The sequence below is a fragment of the Megalops cyprinoides genome, chromosome 1, assembly GCF_013368585.1.
Source record: "Megalops cyprinoides isolate fMegCyp1 chromosome 1, fMegCyp1.pri, whole genome shotgun sequence".
Taxonomy (NCBI): domain Eukaryota; kingdom Metazoa; phylum Chordata; class Actinopteri; order Elopiformes; family Megalopidae; genus Megalops; species Megalops cyprinoides.
The window spans coordinates 54,691,111-54,713,189 of record NC_050583.1 but is presented as its reverse complement, the minus strand read 5'-3'; the positions used below and the strand labels follow the sequence as shown (position 1 = coordinate 54,713,189).

General features: G+C 42.3%; 1 protein-coding gene across 1 annotated transcript in view; it reads right to left on the bottom strand.

Annotated features, from left to right (window-relative positions):
- Nucleotides 1–3,727: 3,727 nt before the first annotated feature.
- Nucleotides 3,728–22,079, bottom strand: part of ryr2a (ryanodine receptor 2a (cardiac)) — a 167,242-nt gene continuing 148,890 nt past the window's right edge. The window contains exons 82-105 of the mRNA XM_036525633.1: nucleotides 21,841–21,917; nucleotides 21,633–21,706; nucleotides 19,825–19,842; nucleotides 17,597–17,677; nucleotides 17,124–17,212; nucleotides 16,862–16,990; nucleotides 16,641–16,745; nucleotides 16,434–16,515; nucleotides 14,864–16,170; nucleotides 14,299–14,366; nucleotides 13,966–14,113; nucleotides 13,672–13,758; nucleotides 13,337–13,561; nucleotides 12,534–12,664; nucleotides 12,129–12,171; nucleotides 11,552–11,685; nucleotides 11,004–11,064; nucleotides 10,538–10,684; nucleotides 10,241–10,375; nucleotides 8,571–8,727; nucleotides 8,229–8,293; nucleotides 5,794–5,894; nucleotides 4,474–4,525; nucleotides 3,728–4,041 (exon numbers count right to left, since the gene is read on the bottom strand). Coding sequence (XP_036381526.1) covers nucleotides 3,946–4,041; nucleotides 4,474–4,525; nucleotides 5,794–5,894; nucleotides 8,229–8,293; nucleotides 8,571–8,727; nucleotides 10,241–10,375; nucleotides 10,538–10,684; nucleotides 11,004–11,064; nucleotides 11,552–11,685; nucleotides 12,129–12,171; nucleotides 12,534–12,664; nucleotides 13,337–13,561; nucleotides 13,672–13,758; nucleotides 13,966–14,113; nucleotides 14,299–14,366; nucleotides 14,864–16,170; nucleotides 16,434–16,515; nucleotides 16,641–16,745; nucleotides 16,862–16,990; nucleotides 17,124–17,212; nucleotides 17,597–17,677; nucleotides 19,825–19,842; nucleotides 21,633–21,706; nucleotides 21,841–21,917 — 3,612 coding nt within the window. The 3' untranslated portion in view covers nucleotides 3,728–3,945. The remainder of the gene's footprint in view (nucleotides 4,042–4,473; nucleotides 4,526–5,793; nucleotides 5,895–8,228; nucleotides 8,294–8,570; nucleotides 8,728–10,240; nucleotides 10,376–10,537; nucleotides 10,685–11,003; nucleotides 11,065–11,551; nucleotides 11,686–12,128; nucleotides 12,172–12,533; nucleotides 12,665–13,336; nucleotides 13,562–13,671; nucleotides 13,759–13,965; nucleotides 14,114–14,298; nucleotides 14,367–14,863; nucleotides 16,171–16,433; nucleotides 16,516–16,640; nucleotides 16,746–16,861; nucleotides 16,991–17,123; nucleotides 17,213–17,596; nucleotides 17,678–19,824; nucleotides 19,843–21,632; nucleotides 21,707–21,840; nucleotides 21,918–22,079) is intronic.

The window sequence follows — 22,079 nt, the reverse complement described above, 5'->3', positions numbered from 1 at the left end:
GAAAGCTCAACCCTGTTTGAGTTATCACTTGCCTACTACAAAATGATGCCAATGCTTGTCATTATTGAGACGTGAGCAATTCTGAGACTTGGGTACCTGTAGTGTTCAATTTGCTTGTCTTATTTTAAGCTGACTGCATACATATCTTATCAGCAGAAACTGTTGCCAGAGAATCCTAAACAATATATGATATTCGGAGACCTGGAGATCCCAAAATGATTGTATAATTATCTGCATTGCAGCGTTTGTGAAAAATAACAGTATCGATGATGGATATGCAGATATGGGTATGTATGTCTATACAGGTGTGTGTGTGTTGATGGGTGCCTGAAAGAGACACTGCTCAAATACCTTTTCAGTAGAGTAATTTAAAGAATGCGTGTCTTGAGAGACAGATGTTCAGTTAATACATACCTATTCAAGCATTGCATTTTGGGAAGGAAGAACACTGAACATGAGGGGGGAGAACGCTTTGCCAGTTTGTGTCAACTGGCAGAAAGGGCCCTCTGAATAGGTGGTTTTCCTGTTGCCCGCCTGTGCGGCAGCCAAAACAAGGTATCCGATTGCCATGCGAGTCCTCTGCCTGCACTTTGCCAATTAGCTCCCTAATGAGCTTAATCAAAGGCACTTCAGAATCTAATATATCAGGCAAGACAGGGAAGTGGCCACGGCCAGCCAACTGGAAGAATAATTACTATTTATTATTGCTGAGTGAAACCTTTGCGCAGATTGGATTCGTAAGGTCATCCTCAGCAAAGCCATTCATCTTCTGGTGGGAAACCTTTAATCAAGACTGACCATGTGGGCCAGTATACACAGGTTTCACTTTCAACCACTTGAACATCATGCCCGGGTCCCGGTCTGGCCTGTAACACAATCGTTCATGTGGCATTCCTGGCCAGTCCATCTCCCGGTTCTGGGCTCAGTCTGAGGTCCCCATGAAGTTGCCATTCAAGGCCAAGTTCCCGTCAGAACAGGAACACTTTATTTTGCTCGGCCCTAATGACTAGGAAATTGCTCGGTGATTATGTGTTAACATTACGGTAACATATGGCAGGTTAAAAGGGGACCAAAGCATTCTTTTTAGGTAACTAACACAAAAATTCAAAGCACTGTCATCTGCATTACAAATTGTTTATATATAGAAACCAGAATCGTTTAATACACTTTCACTCATATCTGGCAAATACCTATTTAACAAGGTGATTTATCAGAAAAAAACAACAAACTTACATGGTGTCATTCTCCCATTTTGGGGTTAGTTACTTATAAATCACTTGCTTACATGAAAGGTGTTGACATAGAGGGGTCTTTGTCTTGTACAGCACAGCAAGAGATGTATCATGACTTAATTTATCATCTATAGAAATTCCAAGAAATAGTTTGTCCAAAATCTGGGGGGATCGGGATGGGGGTTCACTGACCAGAAGACCAGAAAATGTCTTCAAGCTGTCCTCAACCACTATTCAAATAGAAAAGTCAATAATGGTCAGGAAATCCTGACCCAGGATCATGAACATCTTAAAATATCATGAATACGCCTGCGTTGTGGAGTAGGTGAGGCTGCATACAAACATTGAATGACACTAAATATGTTAATATTGTCACACAGTGTGGGCTACAATTTCACACTGTCAAATAATTCAAGCCACAATTCCACACACATTGAATGTGCTTGATTAGGTGGCAACACCCTGTCCCACCTCCACCCCCCACACAAGACTCTCAAAATCACCTGGTCCTTCCTATGAAAGAACACTTAATTAGTACAATATGGACGGGAGGGCCAACGGTTACTGATCACGCGGCAAGTATCTTGTTTGAAAAGCATGTGCAGTCTGATTCCCGCATTTGCCATGGTGTAATGAATGGGGTCTCTGCCCAGGGTCTCGCTCGTGTTCCCGCTCACACACACGGCCGCTGATGAGCAAAACGTACAGGCAATTCATTTCACACCTGGAGATCAGCTCTGCTGACACGTCTGCCCGGGCTTTGATTGGACCAGTGAGGATAGTAATGGGACAAGTGTTGAGAGGAGATTAGCTGTGTGTTGTCACGGGGAGGGGGAGGTGACAAAGTAAGCCCAACAGTTGTGTTTATTAGAGCAGTTGGACAGGGGGTGTGGAATTACACTCGATGCATTTTCATTGGGGGGGGGGGGGGGGGGGGGGGTATGAGGATCAGATGGACTACCAAGCAAGTTTACATTTGGTTTTATGTTGGCTAATCCTGCTCTCGGGTATGTCAAGAATGTCCTCGTCTGCACGCTTCAATAAATAGTCATTTATTTTTGAAAATCATGCAAATCCATTATTATCTTAATTCCTTTTTACAGTTTACACACAATTATATACTCACAACTCAGCACGGCACACTATTTTGTGATAGATTATGTTCCATGGCATGGTGACCATTGTTATCAAAATTTCTTTACATAAGTAAAATACCACTTATCTAAATTGGCTGCCCATCTGTTGTTATTGCAGTTATGTCACATTGTAGTATTACAAGTAAGAAAGCAGGTTTTGCTGTCTATGGAAAAGAGTAGGACAATGTGCTATGGCTTGATGGCAGATGTGTGCAATTATAAATCAATTGTTAAATCCTATTACAGTAATAATTTATCATAAAATACATAATCCTACTTCCAGATAAGAGCTAGTGGCACTAACTGCACCAAACCTTTTTATTCTGAAGGTTTTATTTGCAAAGATTGGCATTTCAGTCAGAAACAACTGGAAAACAAAATGGAGTATTCTACACATTGTTGCTTTACAATGATGTTCCATGGAATCCCTGAATGGGTATTGCTTCAGCTTCAATCAAAATGAATCAACAAAGTATCCTTACCTACAGTAATTAAAACACAGGTGATGATGGGTGAAGCCTATTGTCAAATCTTATATATCAGTATGCATTCTTGGCTGATGACATTGATTTTAGAATTTACAATAAAGCCCACAACACTTTGAATACTATAGAGATATCAGTAATCTTAAACCTATAAAACATCTTTTTTTAGTGTGACATCGATCAACTTGCGTCTTTATTTTTTAACGGTTTTGTTAAACTTGCATAATAAACATGCAATGACACATCTTTTTCAAAGATTTGTTTTCATTGTATACAAAGATTAACTCTGTCGCTGTATTGCATAAGAGCATTACCAAAATAATAATAATAATAATAATAATAATAAAAAAGAAAAACAGCCAAATAATCGGTGAGAGGTGACTGAGCTTGATATGAGTACCCGACATTTGTTCTGAGGCGCACAAACAGTATGCTCCCTCTCTCTCTCTTTCTCTCGCACACTCACACACACAGGCGCGCACAGGTGTGCGCACACGCACACGCATACACACGGACACCCAGACGGTCAGCAAGCCGGACAGGACTACACATCAGCCAATGAGCGGATCTGTGATGTAGTCATGCAGTCATCTTCTCTCGCTTGCATAGCTCAACCCATGCTTAGTAAGGCACTGTATCCCCTTCGCTGCCCACGATCCTCACTCCAGTCGCCCGTACACTTCCTCCCATTGTACAACCTCCATCCTTATGTAGAAATAAAGAGGCTTAGGATGAGCAAGATAATTGCCTTTTTTTATACATGTGCTCTCAAAAAGAAACATTTCCCATGAGTCTCCAGAAACGTTTTTTTTTTTTCCAAATCAATGAGTTTTTTTTCTTTTTTCAGTTTACAGTTTTTTGCTTTTTTGCTCTTTTTTTCGTCTTTTGCTTTTCAGTGTTTTCAAAGCAAATGTAAAGATGAAGCAGTTAAGTCATCAAAACACAACCTTTGTGCTCCAAAAAGCACACAGGGGAACGATATACAGTGTATAATATATGTACAAAGTCTGAAAAGCATTCCCGATGAAGTAGTTCAAAGATGGTTGGCCTTTTTTTTGCGCTTCCACTTGTAAGAAAGGATGGAGTCTGTGTTCAGTTGAGCTGGTCTTCGTATTGTTTGCGGAAACAGTCTCCGGCTGGAAAGAACTCCCAGCAGCGCTCCTGGTACATCTTCCACACATAAGACTCCTGTCAAGAAGAACGTTCCAGAAATGTCACATCAAACCAGAGTGAAAGATGGTGTGTTCTCCAAGGGTTAAACTGAGCTGGACAACCGAGTATTTGGACAATATTGATATTAGTAACAAATTTAATGCAGATTTAAATCTCTCTCACAACTATATCTCTCACAACTATTTTGCTTAGCTTTTCATTTTAGTTTGTGAAAAAAGTCTTTTAAATGTTTGTTTTGCTGTTGTTGCTGTTGTCATGTTGTTTTATTACAATGACTAAACAGTTTGTGGTTAGATGGAGTCCCCATGATACAATATCACAAACTCAACTGAATATAAATGTGGACGCAGGACACTATATCCTGTAGTGAAACAAAATTGCCTGCCTTTTTATTTTGAAACATTAATGGATATGCACATGCATGCCTCAGTCTGTTAAAGAGATTACCTGGCCCGTGTGCTCTGTTTCATCTTTGTTGATGAGATACATCACAAAAAATCTGAAAAGCGAACAAAACAGCAACAATCACACCTCTTTCTCACTGACATATTACACTGTGAACCTGAATGCTGATGTTTGGCGATTTTTGCAAACTATAAAGGGGAAATGATATTTCCCATAGTTATTAATTATATACATTTAAAGTCATGCAACAATGAATATGCACAGAGCCTATCTGAACTGAAATCCCCCGGCTTCCTAGTAGGACCACAGACTCATATAAGTGGGAATTTTTATTTATTTTTTTAATCAGCATACTGAGCATAGATCCTCCTGGTAACTTAATATATATCATAATAAAACTATACGCCACAGACTTCATTTTATGTTGTTATTAATAATCATTGTGGAAGGCTCTTACTGAAGAACATGTGCTAAGCTGTGAAATGGCACAGTGTGATACAGGGCAACAGTCCATTGTAATGCTAGGTTCTACTGTCTACTGTAACAAAGAGACAAGACAGAAAAGGGTCATACAATATTCCCTTACAATGTCACTGCATTAAGATATGCAGGCAGATGAAATATTATATCATATATAAAGACATTAACTGCAAGGGCAGCTCCGGAGATCTCAAAGTCCTGGAGGAAATGGTAAATAAAGAAGAGCTAAACAAGATTAAGCGAGCTGGCATGCTGTAAAAGACTGCATGTTCAACATGTATGCATTTGGTATCTCGGGACAATTATAGGTTTCAGTGGACACAATGCATATTTATGAGGTGGTGAGAAGCCTATGGAATTGTGAATGAAGCCCATTAATCATAAAGGGGGCTTTGCAGCGCAGCCAACAGCAGCTTAGGGCTAAACGCTGAAAACGCAACTGGGGAAAATGACGAAACTGTACTCTCCCACTCCAGTGCACAAGGTTCTGTACTAATTTTTTTTTTCCATCTAGAAGTATAAAAAATAAAACACCACTGTCATTTTAAAAAGCCCTGCCCCATGACGAAAAAAGTTATTTAACAGAGTGCCTGTTAAAATATTTAGCCATCACATTTATGCTAAAATGTCCCCGCGGATGTTTGTTTCCATCTGCCACTGCCGTTGCCCTCTCTTTAGTGGTTCCCTCTGATCAATGGCCTGGAGAGTCCTGAGCGTATTTCCATTACAGCGCTCCGAGCGCTCATTGGTGATGGGTGTGGGGTGTGGGGTGGGGGGTGGTGGATGGGGGGGCGATGCTCTCCCCTGCGTCCGCTCTGTTAATGCACAGCACCGCACTTCATTACAGCCCCCGCTCCCATCGGTAAGCGCCGCTATACTCACAGATAGTTCGCCAAGTTGTGCTCCTGCAGCGTGTGAGTCTCGAAGCCGTGGGGGACCGTGTCGAAATAGTCATTCCCGATACCGCAGATGAAGCATTTGGTCTGCACGAGAGAGAGAGAGAGAGATAGGAGGGGAGAGAAAAAGACGCGTCTGATGTTATCGGTCTGCCTCCACCCGGCTGCGTTTGCACTTTATCATCAGGTATTTACTGCGCAACCCACACGGAATCGCTGTTTGTACAGCGCTTTCCTTGCAGAATTCAAGGTATTATTTCATACGTGCCCGGTTCGCCCAGCCACTCTTAGTGCACGTCCAACTGAAATCATTTTCAAAGGCAGCGTGAGCAGAGAAGGTCCGGATGCCCGATAAATGAGAAATTAGCAGTTTTATCAGCCTCCCCATGCTTTGTTTACTTTTTCCCCTCACTGGCTCTGCCTCGTTACAAAGGTGAAAGATAAGGCGGTTTGTCTGTAGCAGTACGGGAGGATCCACAGATTATCCAGGAGCTACGCATCCAAAATCAATTTAATTAATGACTACACTCACACGAGAGGACATTTTCTGCTAGATTAGACTCTCCAATTGATGGCAATCTATGAACTAATTCGGCAGTCCACACAAATGTATTCTGAATGCTCTTGACCATTTTAGCCATTTCTGTGTAATCCTGTATAAACCATAAAAAATATTACTATTAGTGGCTAAATAAGGCCTTGTTCACAACATTTACCTAGGATTGCTATATTTCAAATATCAGTGTGATCTTGTAGTATGAGTCAGTAACAAATCGAGCTCTAGCAGTAGATTTCACATAAATGTATAGGAGTAATTCTCTAGTGCCTAGTTTTAAAGCTGAGTAACTACATTGGCTTCAGCCTTAAGTACCAGTAATGCTAGTCCTACAGTGCCTACCTCTCTACATGCTAACTATTTTGAGGTTACAAGTAAAGTCACCTGTTCACGCTTTTCCTACATTTGATTTTCCTGAATCATTTCACTAATCGTAATCTCTCCACAGCACACTGTTGCTTGTTTATAGGCACTTTTCTTATTACTTTTCAAATTATTTCATTATTATTATTGGGCATAGCCTCATGACACACAATCCAGATAACTGAGAGGCAATAGGAGGGAAGGTGAATGATTGTGAGTCTGAGAACAGAAGGTCATTGTTCTGAAAGGAGCCCTTATGTGTTTGAGGTTTGGATTCACTCAGCGAAAGTACTGGCAAATGGTTCATTGACTGACAAAAAAAAAAGTGGACACCGAAATTGACTCGCAAAAAAGGGCAGGAATCAGATGAATCACCCCTCGTGGTTTGACATATTCGGTGCCCTTTTTGAAAATCTCACCGACGCGTCATTTTTTAATGCAGTCCCAGAGTCTCAGCTGGATGTTGATTCTCAGGATTTGTGTGTGTGTGTGTTTTTGTTTTTTTACTCAGAGGGCAATTCAAAGCGACAGGCAGCAGAGCCTCGGCAGATCGTACAATCAATCACCTCCAATTCATGGACTTCGCTGTTGTTTGGCAATCACTTCCAATTAGCGTATTCCACTGTTGTTTGGCTCAAGTCATTTAGCCCTTCCCATGTTTTGATTTGGCTTTTTGATAAGCAACATAGTCATCAAGCACAAACTCGCTTTTACATTATATTACACTACATTCATTTAACAGATGCTCTAATCCAGAGCAATTTCCACTACAAAAATAAATTATGTGTTGCTTCTTTGACATTATATTTACATTATTGTCATTTAGTAGATGCGCTTATCCAGAATGTCTTACATAGATTACAGTTTTACATGCTACTCACTTATACAGCTGAATATTTACTGAGGCAATTCTGGGTTATGTACCTTGTCCATGTGTACAACAACAGTACCCCAGTGGGTATAGCAGAAGTGCTGTAGCAGGGAATCGAACCTCCAACTTTCTGGTTATAGGCCCTGCACCTTATCACTACACCACACTGGTATTCGCCTGTCACTGATAACACATATTTTTATTCCATTAGTCACTGAATTAAGTTTAAACTCAAGCAACCTTTGCACGTGTAATTGCCTTTCAGATTAGAGCACGAGGCGGCTAATCCTCATTCTAGTTACGTTTGTTTTCGCTGTTCATGCAACCAGGGAAATCCTCAAGTGACCTTGTCTGACATCTGCCTTTGATATCAGCTGCATTGTTCAGCCTAACTTCTTTTCTCCTCTCATTTGTATTTGTTCCCTTTTCATTAGGATCTGCAACTGAAAGTGCTCGGAGGAATCACAGGACATACTTTGTAAGAATCACATTAAAAAAAGTCATTTTGCAACCGTTAAGGCTGTGATTTGTTTCCTCCTGGCCTTCCAGCATGGCCTCCACGGCTTGCTGCCACTTCATAGTGTCAAACCTGCTGTACAGCACATCCTGTCACTGCTATCCTAGTCCTCACCTCCATGTCCTCCTTCACTTGCTCTTGCTGGTCTCGAAGTTCACCAAAGGCATCAATTATTAAACCTGGGGTAAAAGAAAAATTCATTCACACATCATTACATGTTAATATAAGGTGTGTACTTTTTATATGTGAAAAACAAAACTGTCTGTAGAATGTGTATATGTATATAGATATATAAAAACTATTCTTATGCTTAAAATTCCTTGACGTCAGATACATTTTCCAACTGCAATTTATCAGAAAAAGATGGAGGTGTCTGGCGCGCTTTCAAAGCCCTGGGCCATGAATAATTGAGCGCCTCCATCCCATTGGCTTAGGCCGGCTCTGCCGCATTCTCACCCTGAATGATGGCAAGCAGAATGACGATGACGAAGAAGAAGAAGGTGATGTCAAAGATGATCCTGTAGATCTCGTACTCGTCACCCGCGGGATCCTCGATCTGGTCGCCGATGCCCCCTCCGGCACGCACGCCCACGTACATGTGGAACATGTAGCACTGGGAAACAGCAGAGAGGCACATCAGCCTGCCGCTCCACACTGCATGCTCTCCGCATGTTCAGGCAAAGATATACCGCTCCTAGCTCAGTTTCACAAGCTAATACTAATGCTGGATGACTGCATTGGCTTGATCCAATCTATCTATCTATCTATCTATATCTATGTGTTCAGTCTATCTATCTATGTCTTTTATCATTCATTCATGTTATCTCTTTTAATATCTCTGAATATAGTAGAAACCTCTTTCTATATCTCTGCCTTTGTGATAATTTCTTATGATGCAGTATTTATAATAATTTTAGTTATAGTATCTGGAGTGTATGTAGTTTTATAGTACAAAGTGTACTTCAGAGTAGCCTCACTCCGTGCTACTCTCTACCTCCAGTGGAAGTACAACATAATGTGCGGGTAGTGTGTCTCCCTTCTAGCCCACAGTGGGGGAGTCCAATGATTTGACTCTGTCTTTTCAAGTCACGTTGCCTGGCACATGCTGGCCATGCGTAGAAATCCACGGAAGAGGACAGAATCACGACCTTCGCATTTATCTGGGACTGCTGTTCAAGTGCAAAATCCACATTTCCATAAAAAGAGGCCCCCGCACGTCAATCTGAGGGATTTGAGTCACCGGGAATCGACGGCCCCCGGCTCAAGCTAAGCTGCTGTCACCTTTACTGGAAGGGGAACTGGGTGCCCCCTTTCAAGCCCGGAGTGTCCTTAATAGGAAAAAAGAACCGGGAATCGAATGGCACGGGTGACTGACTCTGAAAGGATTAAGAGAAAGGATGCAGACCATGATGTCGGTGTCTTCTGTCGCTTTCATGCTCAGCAATGAGCAGAGACAGGGGCCCCCCGGGCCCTGGATATAGCCCTCATTTCAGTGAACTTGGCAGCAGATAACACACACACACGCACACACATCCTGTCTCCTGTCTTGACACCCACTTTTTAATTTTAATTGAATTCACTCTCAACAGTTAAAATTCTTTCTTCACATCAGGCCCGCAGGCTGCACAGTTCACTGACCAAGGATTTTTAAACACCTCACCACAGCTCCCCGCTGTCTCCGTATGTGGCCGCAGGTGAGAAGGAGGCTAATTATTCCATTCTTTTGTGTCATTTCGCTTGGACCTTTAATTGGTCTCAATTAATACCAGGAGCAATTACGCCTGAAGGATATAAAGGCGATGCTAATTTAGATGCCTGTTGGCATTAGGGGATCCTCTGCAATTAGCAATCGCATTAGTGCAGCGCTGATTAATTAAGAACAAACTTAATGTCCATAGTTTATTATCAGCAGATTGCATCAGCGCCTCCCTCCAGTGGAAGGAAAAGATGATCTAAAGTCCATCTTAATCAAAGCATAAAAACTTCACAAAACAAGTAAAACATAATAGGTTAGTTCACAGAACATCCCCACATGTCCCCCTCTCTAACAAAACAGACTTAAAAGGAACAGCAGATGTCCAAAGAAAGTAGCTTGGAGGCAAAGAGAAGAGAGGCGAAGTACTAACAGTGAGCATGTCATCACACTTCATGTCTGGGGACTCTCCATCCTCGCTCTTGTTGTAGAACTTGCGGAAGAAGTTGAAGGCCACCACAGTGTACAGGTACACCACTACAGCCAGCAGGCCCACCGTCAGAACGAGCTGGAGAGCACAGACAGGTGAGTTTTCCACAGACACCTGCACAAAACACACACACTCACACTCACGCACACACACTCACACTCGCACACACACACTCACACTCGCACACACACACACAGCACAGGACAGCAGTACACAGAGGCTTCTGGAAACCCTGCCTACCTGCTTGCCATTGTGTGTGACAGAGGAGAGGATGGTGCGCAGCGTCTTGAAGCCCATGGCGATGTCCAGCAGGTGGGCGGCGAAGAAAAAGTTGTTGTAGTGTCCCAGGATGGACATGGTCATGTACCAGGCCAGGTAGAGGAAGGACTGCAGGAGCACAGAGCCGTTAAAGTGGGATGGACTGTGACAACGTGCTTTGGGCTTCACTTTGACTAGTTGATTCAAGCAAGTGTATTTTTTTAAATTTAGTTTCACTGTTATTAGTTAACACAATGCTATGTCTGATGGCTGAAAATGAAAAAAATTTAAAGCAAAAGCAAATGATACATTAGTCAAAGTTATGCTAAGGATGAATTCAAGAACAAATATAGTCATTTAAATATAAATATATAAAGTATTTAGTATATAAGTATATGAAGTAAAGCCTATCACTGTGATACAGTGAGGTTGTGTATGGTTTACTCACATTGTCTGTAAAGACCACTCCTAATTTCCAGATCTGGTACTTGACGTCAATTGAGTTCAGCCTGTGAAAGGGGAGGATTTGTCATTCAACTGTAGTCAAAAAGTAAATAAAATCACAATTTAAATTTAAACCAATTAGCATGGGCTAATGAATTGATGATGCACAAAATTTCTTGGTTTAAGGACAAAAGCAATGTCAAGAATATGCCATTTCTGTTAAGATGGTAATTTGGTCAGTTCAATTTTCTTTTATCACTCACACTTTGCGCTTCAGTACACAAATATTCACAATGGCGTTTTCCTTGGTATTTCTAACTGTACATTAACTCATAATCCTTGCCCATTACTGCCACCTTCTGACAGGACCTTTAATAGCACATGAACAAACGGCATTCTCATTTGAAATATTGGGATTTGCATTTGGTAAAATCAAATAACTGTTGATTGATGTGCTGGAGTCTGGTAGTCATTGACTACTGACCACTGTTCAATACAATCAACGGTTCACCCGAATGGAGAGTTTGGTTCTGTTTCAGAAGGCTGACTCACACAGCCGCTAATGAGCTGTCTTTCTTAGGCTTTTTCTTCTCGTGGGCGTCGCTGAAGTCTAGGGCAGCCTTGTCCATTCCCAGCAGTTCACTGATGCGGTCGTGTCCATAGAACTCCCCGTACTTGTCCATCACCTGAAAGGAGAACATGACCGCAACATGACCACCACACTGTGCTGGCTAACACTCATGTTCTTAAATACAGTCCTTGTCTAAAGGAAACATTACAGCCCATCATGTAATATTTGTAAATATGTTATACATAAATGTATCATCCACTGTGCAATTTAAAATTTCAATAACACATTCTATCATAGTACTTTTAACATTAAAAGGAAATGCAGTTCTCAGCTTTGAAAAAGTTATCTTAAGGTTTTCAAGCTACTCCTGAGTTTTGTTTAATCTTAATATAAAGAAATCTCGCATAATCCCAAAAACACCTGCTGTTCCAAAAAATCTCCCTTACACAAGCCCTGACCACAGGAATATTGCAAGGACATGTCTTGGCGTTGGTGTTCGCTAGCACGCAGTAAAATGTACAGCTAGCCACAGGAAACCATCAGAGAACACACACTCACCTTCCTTTTCACAAATTTATCCCAGTAATTATTTGGGAATGACCTGAAAATTGGTAAAAAAAAAAAAAATTAAATTTTAAAAATACTGCACTGAATAACACTCCATCTGACAATATTGTGCTATAGCAGATATATTTGGTTATGACAAGAGTTAAGAATAGTGTTTGCATTAAAATGAGCTGTTAATAAATCCTCTATATGCATACGCCCCCTGCTCAGTTAAATTTTCTTCAGTATGATAAGCTAATGTCCTCTCCCCCCTTGTCTGGCAACTGCAGCTTACCCTGATCATCTAACCTGACATTTTGAGGATAATTATACCTACTCATGGCCTCTTTAACCCCATTTTCCAAGTAATTGCTTGTTGGCATGCGTTAATTAACTGAGCTGTTATCTCAGACTTACTGCGTGTTAATTACGAGCCTGTCCCACTGCCCTTTAATGTCATCTTCTGAAGGCTGCTCCGTTATGTAGAGCCCGTCAAACTCCAGCTTCCTGGCCACCTCCTTCTCTCGTTTGAATATCACCAAGGGAACCTGCAGCATAGTAGCAATCAGCAGGGAGGTCAGAAACAAGGCGACATTTCCTGGACATACCACTGCAGAAACGATGGCGATATAGTGGTTGGGAACTGGACTGGTAATCAGAGGGTTCTTTGCAGCTCTTTGCAGCTCTGAATCCTGAATCAGGACACTGCCATTGCAACCTCAAGCAAGATATTTGAGCAGAACTGTTTTTGTCGATATCCATGTGGACCAAATCATAATATGTATGGGCATCCAGGGAAATTAAATTATGTAATTATTAACTATAGAGTGATAGGTCACGTGGTTGCACCAGCTATCACTAGTTTGCTCATAGCCAAGTTGCATTGCGTAAATTCAATTAAAAAAATATTTTGTTGGGCATTACGCTGTAACACATTCATATCTGCTGCCACCCAGGGACAGACAATACCAAAACCCAGGTGTGCATTCCAGAATAAAAATGACTTTGTCTGAACATGTAATCCCAGGTCTTAATTGGCCACTTAATTTTCCCATTCACTCATCCCACAGGATTGTAGTTGCCAATCTGTTGTTTGCATAACACACACACGCATGCTGTCATAAGTGTATGAGCACGCACACACAGACACATTCTCTCTCATATGTGTACACACAATCTCACAGAATACCACTGTGCTGGTATCAATTTCTGTGGACTACCTTCAAGCAGTAGTAGCCGATGATGCAGAAGAAGGATATGACAGTGTGCAAGATGGCCAGGATGCGGAGAGTGGGCTCCATGTACCCACTGCTCTCCTCCAGGACGAAGTGCACGGTGACGGGGCGGTGCGGCATGCTGTCCACGGGGCTCCACCTCACGCTGGGGTCCGTGGATCCGCCGAACACCACCCCCTTCTCCTCCATCACTGCCGACGACGTGGACACCTGGGGGGGAGCGGGAGGTCAGCGGGGTCAGACACACACAAAACGGCGGTGCGGACACAGGCAGCGCTGACAGCGGGATGCTGGGGGCGCACAAGGGCAGACGGGCTCACCTTGTAGAAAAGCAGGATGAAGTTGATTGCAAAGGCAACAAACAAGGCCAGCATTCTCATGTTGTAGAAATTCCGAGCAAAATAATTCTGCACGGTGAAAAGACAGTTAAGAGGCGTTAGTGTGTGAAGGCTTGGATACACACTAGCAGGCAAGAGTGTGTGTGAGTGTGTGTGTGTGTGTATGTATGTGTGTGTGTGTGTGTGTGTGTGTGTGTGTGTGTGTGTGTGTGTGTGTGTGTGTGTGTGTGCGTGCATGTGTGTGTTAGTCTGAGTGTCACATATTCAACATCTTACAAGCAGCTTCCTCTGATAAGCAATGATTTTCTTCCAGAATGCAGACTCCTGCAGCTCGGGCTCTTCAGACTTGGAGGTGTGGTGCTGCCTGACTCTACGTTTCGGCTTGCCGTCTTTCGGCTTGCCATCTTTTTCGCCGTTCTCTCCCCTGGATGGGAAACATTAGAATAATTGAAAGGAGACATTACAAGACATTAGCATTTTGACAATGATACATTGGATCTTAATCCAGAATGATTATATGCTCATTAGGGTATTGTATGCATTTGCATTATCTTTAGAAAAAAAGAGAAACCTTTAGATGAATACAGTGTGATTACAGATGGCACATACTCTGCCTTCTCTGGTTCAGATTGGCTTTCTTCTTTCCCTTCTTGGATTTCCTCAGTGGACCCCTTCCCCTAAAATACAATTAAATCACAATGACAGAAATGAATGAGAAAGTGATTAACCCCACAATTACAGACCAACCATCCATGTAAGAGTTAATGTCTTACATTTACAAGTGCATTACATTCAGGGACAGTTAATGTCCTTGCCTACAGAGAACCAATGGTCTAAAAAAAAGGAACGATGGATTGATAGCCCCTGTTTGGTAGAAGGAAGTCATTCACACCATGACCCATGTTCTGCTCATTGCACCCTGAGCTCTTTACAGATGTTTTTGGTAGGAGCATACGTAAACATAGATAAAAACGATACATAAAAACAATGTCACAATATTGCCTTAAACCATGGTAATTCACATTTATAATCTCACAATGGGCACAGTACATTCTAGTCACGAGATAGATAAAGGACAGTGATTAAGCACATCTCAATGTTATCTACCTCTGCAGGTTTACCTTATCATGCTGCAAATCTTTCATTAAAACTGCCTGTAATAATTGTGAACTACCTGATGCCGTCTCCGGAGCTCGGGTGAGGGCGAGGGAGCCGGGGGCGCGGGCGCATTGAGCAAGTCCGTCAGGCTGGCGTTGGGGTTGTGAGGCATCAGCTTGTACTGCCCTCCTTCTCTCCTCAGGTCCAGCCCGAAAATGTCCGAGAGGAGGTCTGTGTCATCGGCGGCAACTGCCAGGTCAGCCAGGTCCTCCTCGGCCGAGGACTTGTCGGCGTGCCTCTTCTCGCCCTCGTCGCCCTCCCCTCGGACCTCGTCCTGCGTGGGGTCGGGCATGTTGGCCAGCAGGTCGGCCACCTTCATGGCCTTGGCCCCCTCCACCAGGCTGCCACCTACGAAGGTGCTGCAGACGATGCGGAAGAAGCCGCGCGAGACGCTGAAGGCGAAGTGCAGGAGGCCCATGACCAGGCTCCAGTAGAAGGAGACCAGCGTCATCACCATGTCCTTCACCGTCATCTTCTTCATCCGCTTCATCTGCTTCTTAAGGCTTTTCATGGAGAGCACCTTCATCAGTATCATCACGTTGTAGCGGAGCGCCAGGAGCGCCGTCCGCACCGTGGTCACAGAGAAGAAGCCCATCTCCGGGCTCTCCTCCTCCGGCTTCTCCTTCTCACTCTCCTCCTTGCTGGCCGAGCGCTCGCCGATATCCGACATCTGGGCGGCCAGCTGCATCTCGAAGATGGTGTCCTCGCAGAAGTTGACGAAGAGCTCCATCTTCTCCTTCTCGCCGCCCTCGTTGACCACGTCGAAGATGAACTGCCGCTTGGACTCCTTCACCTGCGGCTTCTCCCACTGCGTGCGGCTGGACTCGCTGATCTCAAAGTAGACGCGCTCGATGCGCTTGGCACTGCCCATGATTTCGATGCGGCCCAAGTAAGGCTGGAAGTAGTTAAGCACACTTTCCGCCAGCTCCAGAAAGGTCTGCAGCCGCGTGTCGTGCGGCATGTGCTCGGACAGGTTTGTCAGCAGGACGGCCACATTGAAGCCGATGTCCTTGGCCGGCTCATGGAACCTCTCCACAAACTCCTCGTAGTCCAGGAGCTCGTTTTCGTCCGTCTCGGCGCAGGAGAGCAGGAACTCGGTCTCCGACTGAGTGTAATGTTTGTGGCTCTCCATGGCTTTGTGGAAATCCCTCTTGGAGATCACCCCTTTCCCGTCAGGGTCATACTCCTTGAAGGCGTCTGACGACGTCAAGTCCTTGAGCTTGAGGAACATGTCGAAGAACTTGAGGATCATCTCCACGTTGTTCGAGGACTCCACCAACATGTCAACCATCTGTTTGCCAATGGTTCCATTAACCACATTTCCTACAGAAGAGCAAGGACATTTATGTGATGTAAAATCAAAGTCACTCAGGTACATTACCCATACCTTACAAACGATGTGCAGGATAATAGACACATGCAGCAGCAAGTGCATTAAATAGCTATCTATACAGTAATGTATGTGCCATTTCAATTACAGGCAATCAGCACTAAGCACATTTCAACCATATCTATTTAAACCCATTAATTTGACCTCAGAAAAAAATGATCCTGTCTCACCCCCCTTAATTACAGTCTAATCTCACCTTCCAGCATGGATAACAACATTACAACCATGTCCTTCTGGAGATCCATTAACTCTTTCAACAAGTCAATCTGGCTAGAGTCCTGGAAAAAAAATATAACAGAAAATGTAACCCATCAAAGAACATGGAAACAGCAGTTACCACTCTTATTATAAAGAACATGAATGAGTAAACCAAGGCAGGATGCTTCTCAGGTTTTATGCAGACCTGTGACAGCTTCATTTGCATATGTGCGAAGACGTGGAGGAACCCAACTACTGCATCCCACAGCCGGCTGTGAGCCAGGCTCTGCTGGTTTCCAGTGCATGGACCCTGGTGCAGAAAGAGCACATATCATGAAATCATTGTGTATCACACTGTGTTAAAAATCGCAGCATTCTTCGATTAGCTGTGCTGTTGTTATTGCTGGGGGTTTTACTCAACCCTACCTGTATATACTCCGTGAGCGTGTTGAAGACCTGTTTGGCCACATTGATCGCCTTGGAGAAATTGCGCTGTCCCTGCTCATCAATGACATCCTTTCCAGAGTAATACCAGTAGAAATCGCTGATTGACTCCTGTAGGGATATGAAAGAAATTACTGTTGGGGAGATTGTTTGGTTGTTTGTATCGGCGTGGTTTTTAAGTGCTGTCTTTATGGGAGGGTGTACTGATGTTAAATGACAATTTGCTGATTCCGTAGATATTCACCTGAACACGGAGAAGGTAGTCAACTGTTGAGATGATGATGTTGACAGTTGTGTTGTTTCCGGTCTGCGTTCTCAGGTAATTCTGAAAATCTATCACACAGGAGGTGACCATTAAACAGGAACAGTAAAACAAATTGAATTCTGTCAGGGAAGTTACCTTTTAATGTCATCCAGCAAACAAGTGAAAAATGAAAACATCATTGTCAATGACATTTGCAATCAAGTTCACGAGGCATGAATAATATCTTTTTTAAAGGGAAATGACGCATCCACAGTTTTGCTTTTCGGCTCGTTTAAAAATGCTTAAAAGTGCATTATCAAAGTGGTTTTCTGAAGTAAATTGGAGCAGGCAGTGAAGGTTGTGTTAAGAATACACTAGCTGACTCTGGAGGACAGGACAGGCAAACTCAGTGATATTGTGGTGGGGATAGGGGGTAGAGGAAGGGGGGGAGGGGGGATGGCAGCAGCTCTCACCTGAGTTGTGTCCTTCACACAGGAGCTGAAGGAAGCGGAACAGGTCACAGGTAAACTCATCGTCCTGCATCACCTTCTCCCCTGCAAAGTGCAGCAAAACCAACAGAGACCCATTAAAAACCACACTCGACATTATAATTGAAGCAGAGTCTTTTTTATTTGTTTTTTTGGAAATCTTTACTACTGCTCTATCAGAGGCGTATGAGCCATACACCTCTCAGACAGCTCATAGAGCATTAAATTGCTACAATGGATGAGAAACATGGGGGTTGGGAGAAGGTGAATGACCGGCAGCATTTAATGCATGTGCGAACCTGTGTTCAGCAGCTTCACCATTTCCTGAAGTTGGCATCCCTGCGCGAGATGGCATTTATCCATCATATTAGCTGGTGTCCATAAATAAATTCAGCATTCTTTACACGATGCCATTCACAGAATGTCAATAATACTCTTTCATAAAGGGCATATTTTTCACATATTTGAATATTTCATCACAATATAAACATGGTACTATTTACAGAAGGCAAAACAAATTGACAGAAATTATTCTATTTTTGCGGCTGTCAGAACGGTTCGCATTTTTGTTAACCATGCGTGTTGGGTTGTTCTGAGGAGGGGACGTTAACACTGGCATTACACTGCAGTAAAATGCTGCCTTTAACCATGTGAAATGGGAGTGCCATGGTTAATGAATATAGATGGATCGAGGATGACAATGTGATCTGATGAATATTCTGTGATGTATAATGCTCATGTATAAACGGAACAGAAACAGGTAAAATCTCACATGGAACGAGAAACAAAGGTATTTTTTGCCCCCAAACAGGCTTGAAAGTGCTTGAGTTGAAGAAATAGCCTGTCCTGCCAAGCCCTCTTGGGCTCGACTGCTCTTTCCTGCCCTCATTAGAATGCAGCCTCACTCTGACAGATGATAAATCTGTGATCGTTTGTTTTAGCCTTAAACAGTAGCTTCTGTCATTAAGAACGTGAGCATACAGGCATTGCAGATCATTTAGTGAGGACAGCCCCCCTCTACCCCAAGCTCTGTTGGGTCTAAAGCAGTGTTGTTATGATAAATAAGGCTACACCATATTGATATGATTTAACATATGCCTTCACACTACTTTGTTTAACGATATTGTAATCAACATAAGAGTGTGTACGGTGCACTTTCAGGCTTATTTCTAACTCAATGATAAACCAGATCAGAAGTCTAATTGTTGAGCTACACATACAGTAGCAGTAGGACTGTGGATAAATTATATTTTGCGAGCTAAATTTTGACTGCAAATTGTGTTTTGTGCCAGCTGGCAATTCTCAACAAATAGTTTATTAAAGAGAATGGTAATTAAAACAAGTCCAGTAGCTGCCAATAAAGTATTTTTAACTCGTGCTCTGACATCCTTTGCAAAATTTATTACTGTGTGCAAATGAAAACATGCTTCTCTTGTAACTTTATGAGCTTTGTGTTTGAACTTCACCTAATAATTTGACGTGATGCTTGTATTGGTTTGTATAATTAGCTGTATGAAGATTAGTGAAGGATATGCTATGATTGGTCTATGCTTCGTCTGGTATATCATTTTTCGGTCTTTCAGATTTGATCTTTTTGAGAGCGTTCAAAACATGAAACTTCAACAAAAAAACAAAAATGCATGAATGGAAAATACAATATCATTTCCAAAACACAACACTGATCTTTGGGGTCATCAAAATAAACAACGGTCAAGACACATAAGAACAAATAAAATAGAAATAAACAACCAAACAAAAAAAACGCAAAAGGGTACAACATTGACTACATCACAGAACACAAGAGTCGACAGCTGGTGTACTTGGGAGACACTGGTATCGAGAATCCTCCACTTGCACAAATCAGCGCAGCCACGAAGCCACGAACCGAATGCACAACAGACTAACAGATAAGAGTAGGCCACAGATCATCTCCAAAAAACATCCAAACCACTGCAAAGACTGGGTCACTTTAGACAGATCACTGCTCTTACATCTAGTGCCAGATACTGTGCAAATCCTGAGAGGGAGGCAAAAACAGCGTGATTGGCTAGGGCACTACAGCATTACTTTGTACAAACAGAAACAGATCATATCGTGCTAAGGCAAAGGGGAGGGGGGGGGAGCTGGGGGGAGGGGGGAAAGGGAACTGGACTCAGGACCTGGACAGACCTGACACAAAGCTAACGGCGGGAAATGGCAGAGTTTATAATTACCACGCTCATGAGTGATGACTGAGGAGGGGAAGACAGTAACAATAAACCAAAGAAAAGGAAAAAAAAAGGAAAGAAAAAAGTAAGAAGTCAAACAGATTACAAATAGGTTCAGTATTCAGTTGTTGCTTCTTTTTTTGTTTTGTTTTTTTTTTTTCAGCAGAGAAATCAGTCGGGGGTGAAATGCAGTGCAGAAAAGAAGAGTGTGCCAAGTTTAACAGAGCAAAACAAATAATACTGCACAGGGTTCAGAATTCCTCAAAGGGTATTATGACAAAAAAGGAGGCGCTTTTTCGTCCACAGACAATGACACAACTCTGCTTGGATCTGCTGATGGTTATCACAGAGTGGGACCAACCCCACCTATTTAACATTAACTTAAAAAGTATGAATTAAAACTTAACATCAATGGGAGAGAAAAACAAATGCAGACTGCCTACACATTTTGACTAAGGTTTTTCATACATTTGTACAGGACAAAAACAACACTGATTGATAACTGCTGAAGTGCATTTCCCAAATATTTGGACGTTCACTGTGATCTCACTGTGACCAGTCATTAAGTAAATCTCAATCTTCATCCACTTCACTCACGGAGAGCAATAAGTACAGAGCAGAGCACAGTGTCATAGCTTTGTATCTCCATGTTCTGAGGGTTTTCTAAGAAAATGCCCTAAATGTCGGCATATATGTCAGTATGTATGTCATATTTTGTGTTATTTGGACTGGCACTGTTAAATTATGACAGCCCTAGGAAAAAAAAAACACTGCACACTTCTTTGCTGTACTTATTGAAAGGGGCAATGTAACCCATTTTTGTCATAGTACCCTTATTGCAAAAAGTTACTTACTTAAAGAAATAATACATAATAATAAAGGAGAATGTATAATCATTTTCATGATTATGTCTGATTCATACATGTTTGCTTTTCATTTTGGTAGACTAACTTACTCAAGTTATAAATTCACAATTTAGCAATTTCACTGGTTGTGAATATAAACCCATTTACATAGAGGACAATACAGCCAGTTGCCAAGATAACATTTTTGACAATCATATACATACATAAAGGGTAATAAATAAATAAAATAGTACAGAGACGTCCTTGACGTGTACAGGAAATAAAAAAATGATCATGAATGTGGACGGCAAAGACGTTGTTCAGGGCTTATTGTATTTTCACAATAATGTGCAATATAACTTAACTAATGTTTTACATCAATGTGATGACAAAAAAAAAATAGGACAAGTAAACTAAAAACCATGATGATCCGACAGCAATAAAAAACTGAATGGTTGAATTTTCCTAAGCATAATAATTGAAGTCTATGTGTATGAAATTCAAGAGATTTCAGCAGTGTGACATTTTCTGTGTATTATTAAGTTACTTCTCATTATTTGTATTTTTCTTAAATCTGGATATTAGAAACAGTGTTTCCCTAATCTTATTTCACAATGCTCTTTCACTTCCATGTACTGTAATTTTCTATACATTATGCAGATCATGAAAAATGGAGATATGCTTTTTCCGTGTACAAGGTATAATCTTATTGTGTAACCTCTACTCTATTATTCAGCGACGTATGAGACATAGATATTATGCAAAACCCTTCAAAAATAATACCATTTTGAGTGCAGACTTATATTTATATTTTGAGTACAGATTTACATTTACACATATATCTTTCTTATTACTTCATTATCAGGCTGCTAGTCTCCATACTCTTCCTCTGCCGTCAGTAGATGGATGCAAAATTGATTTTGACACAAGTGCTACTGATTCCCATTTTCTTCCCTCAACGGTGAGTACCTGAGCCCTCCTCCGTCACCATCCCCAGTCCTTCGGCTTTATTCTGCCTTTCAAAGGCATTGAGGTCAAGCACGCTGAAAGAAAAAAAGGCAGAGGGAGACGGAGATCAGCACGCGCGTGGGAGCCCCCTTTACGCGGGACTGCTCGCGTCATTCGGAGGTGCGAAAAGAGCGAGAGATAAAAGAGAGAGGGGGGCGGGCGGGGTTACCTGCAGGAGAGCATGAGCCCCGCCAGACTCTGGAAGAAGCCCACGTCCTTCTTGTCCTTTAGATAATCCAGCATTTTCTACCAACAACAGAACAAGAGCGTGTTTTTCACGTGATTTTGTTTTTTTAAATGCAAATTCTAAAAACCACAGGAGTCGGGCATGCAGGGGTTCTAATATCTACAGGACAATCTGTACAGGATGCTGCTCATTGTTCAGGATGGAAATGCAGCATGCCGGAT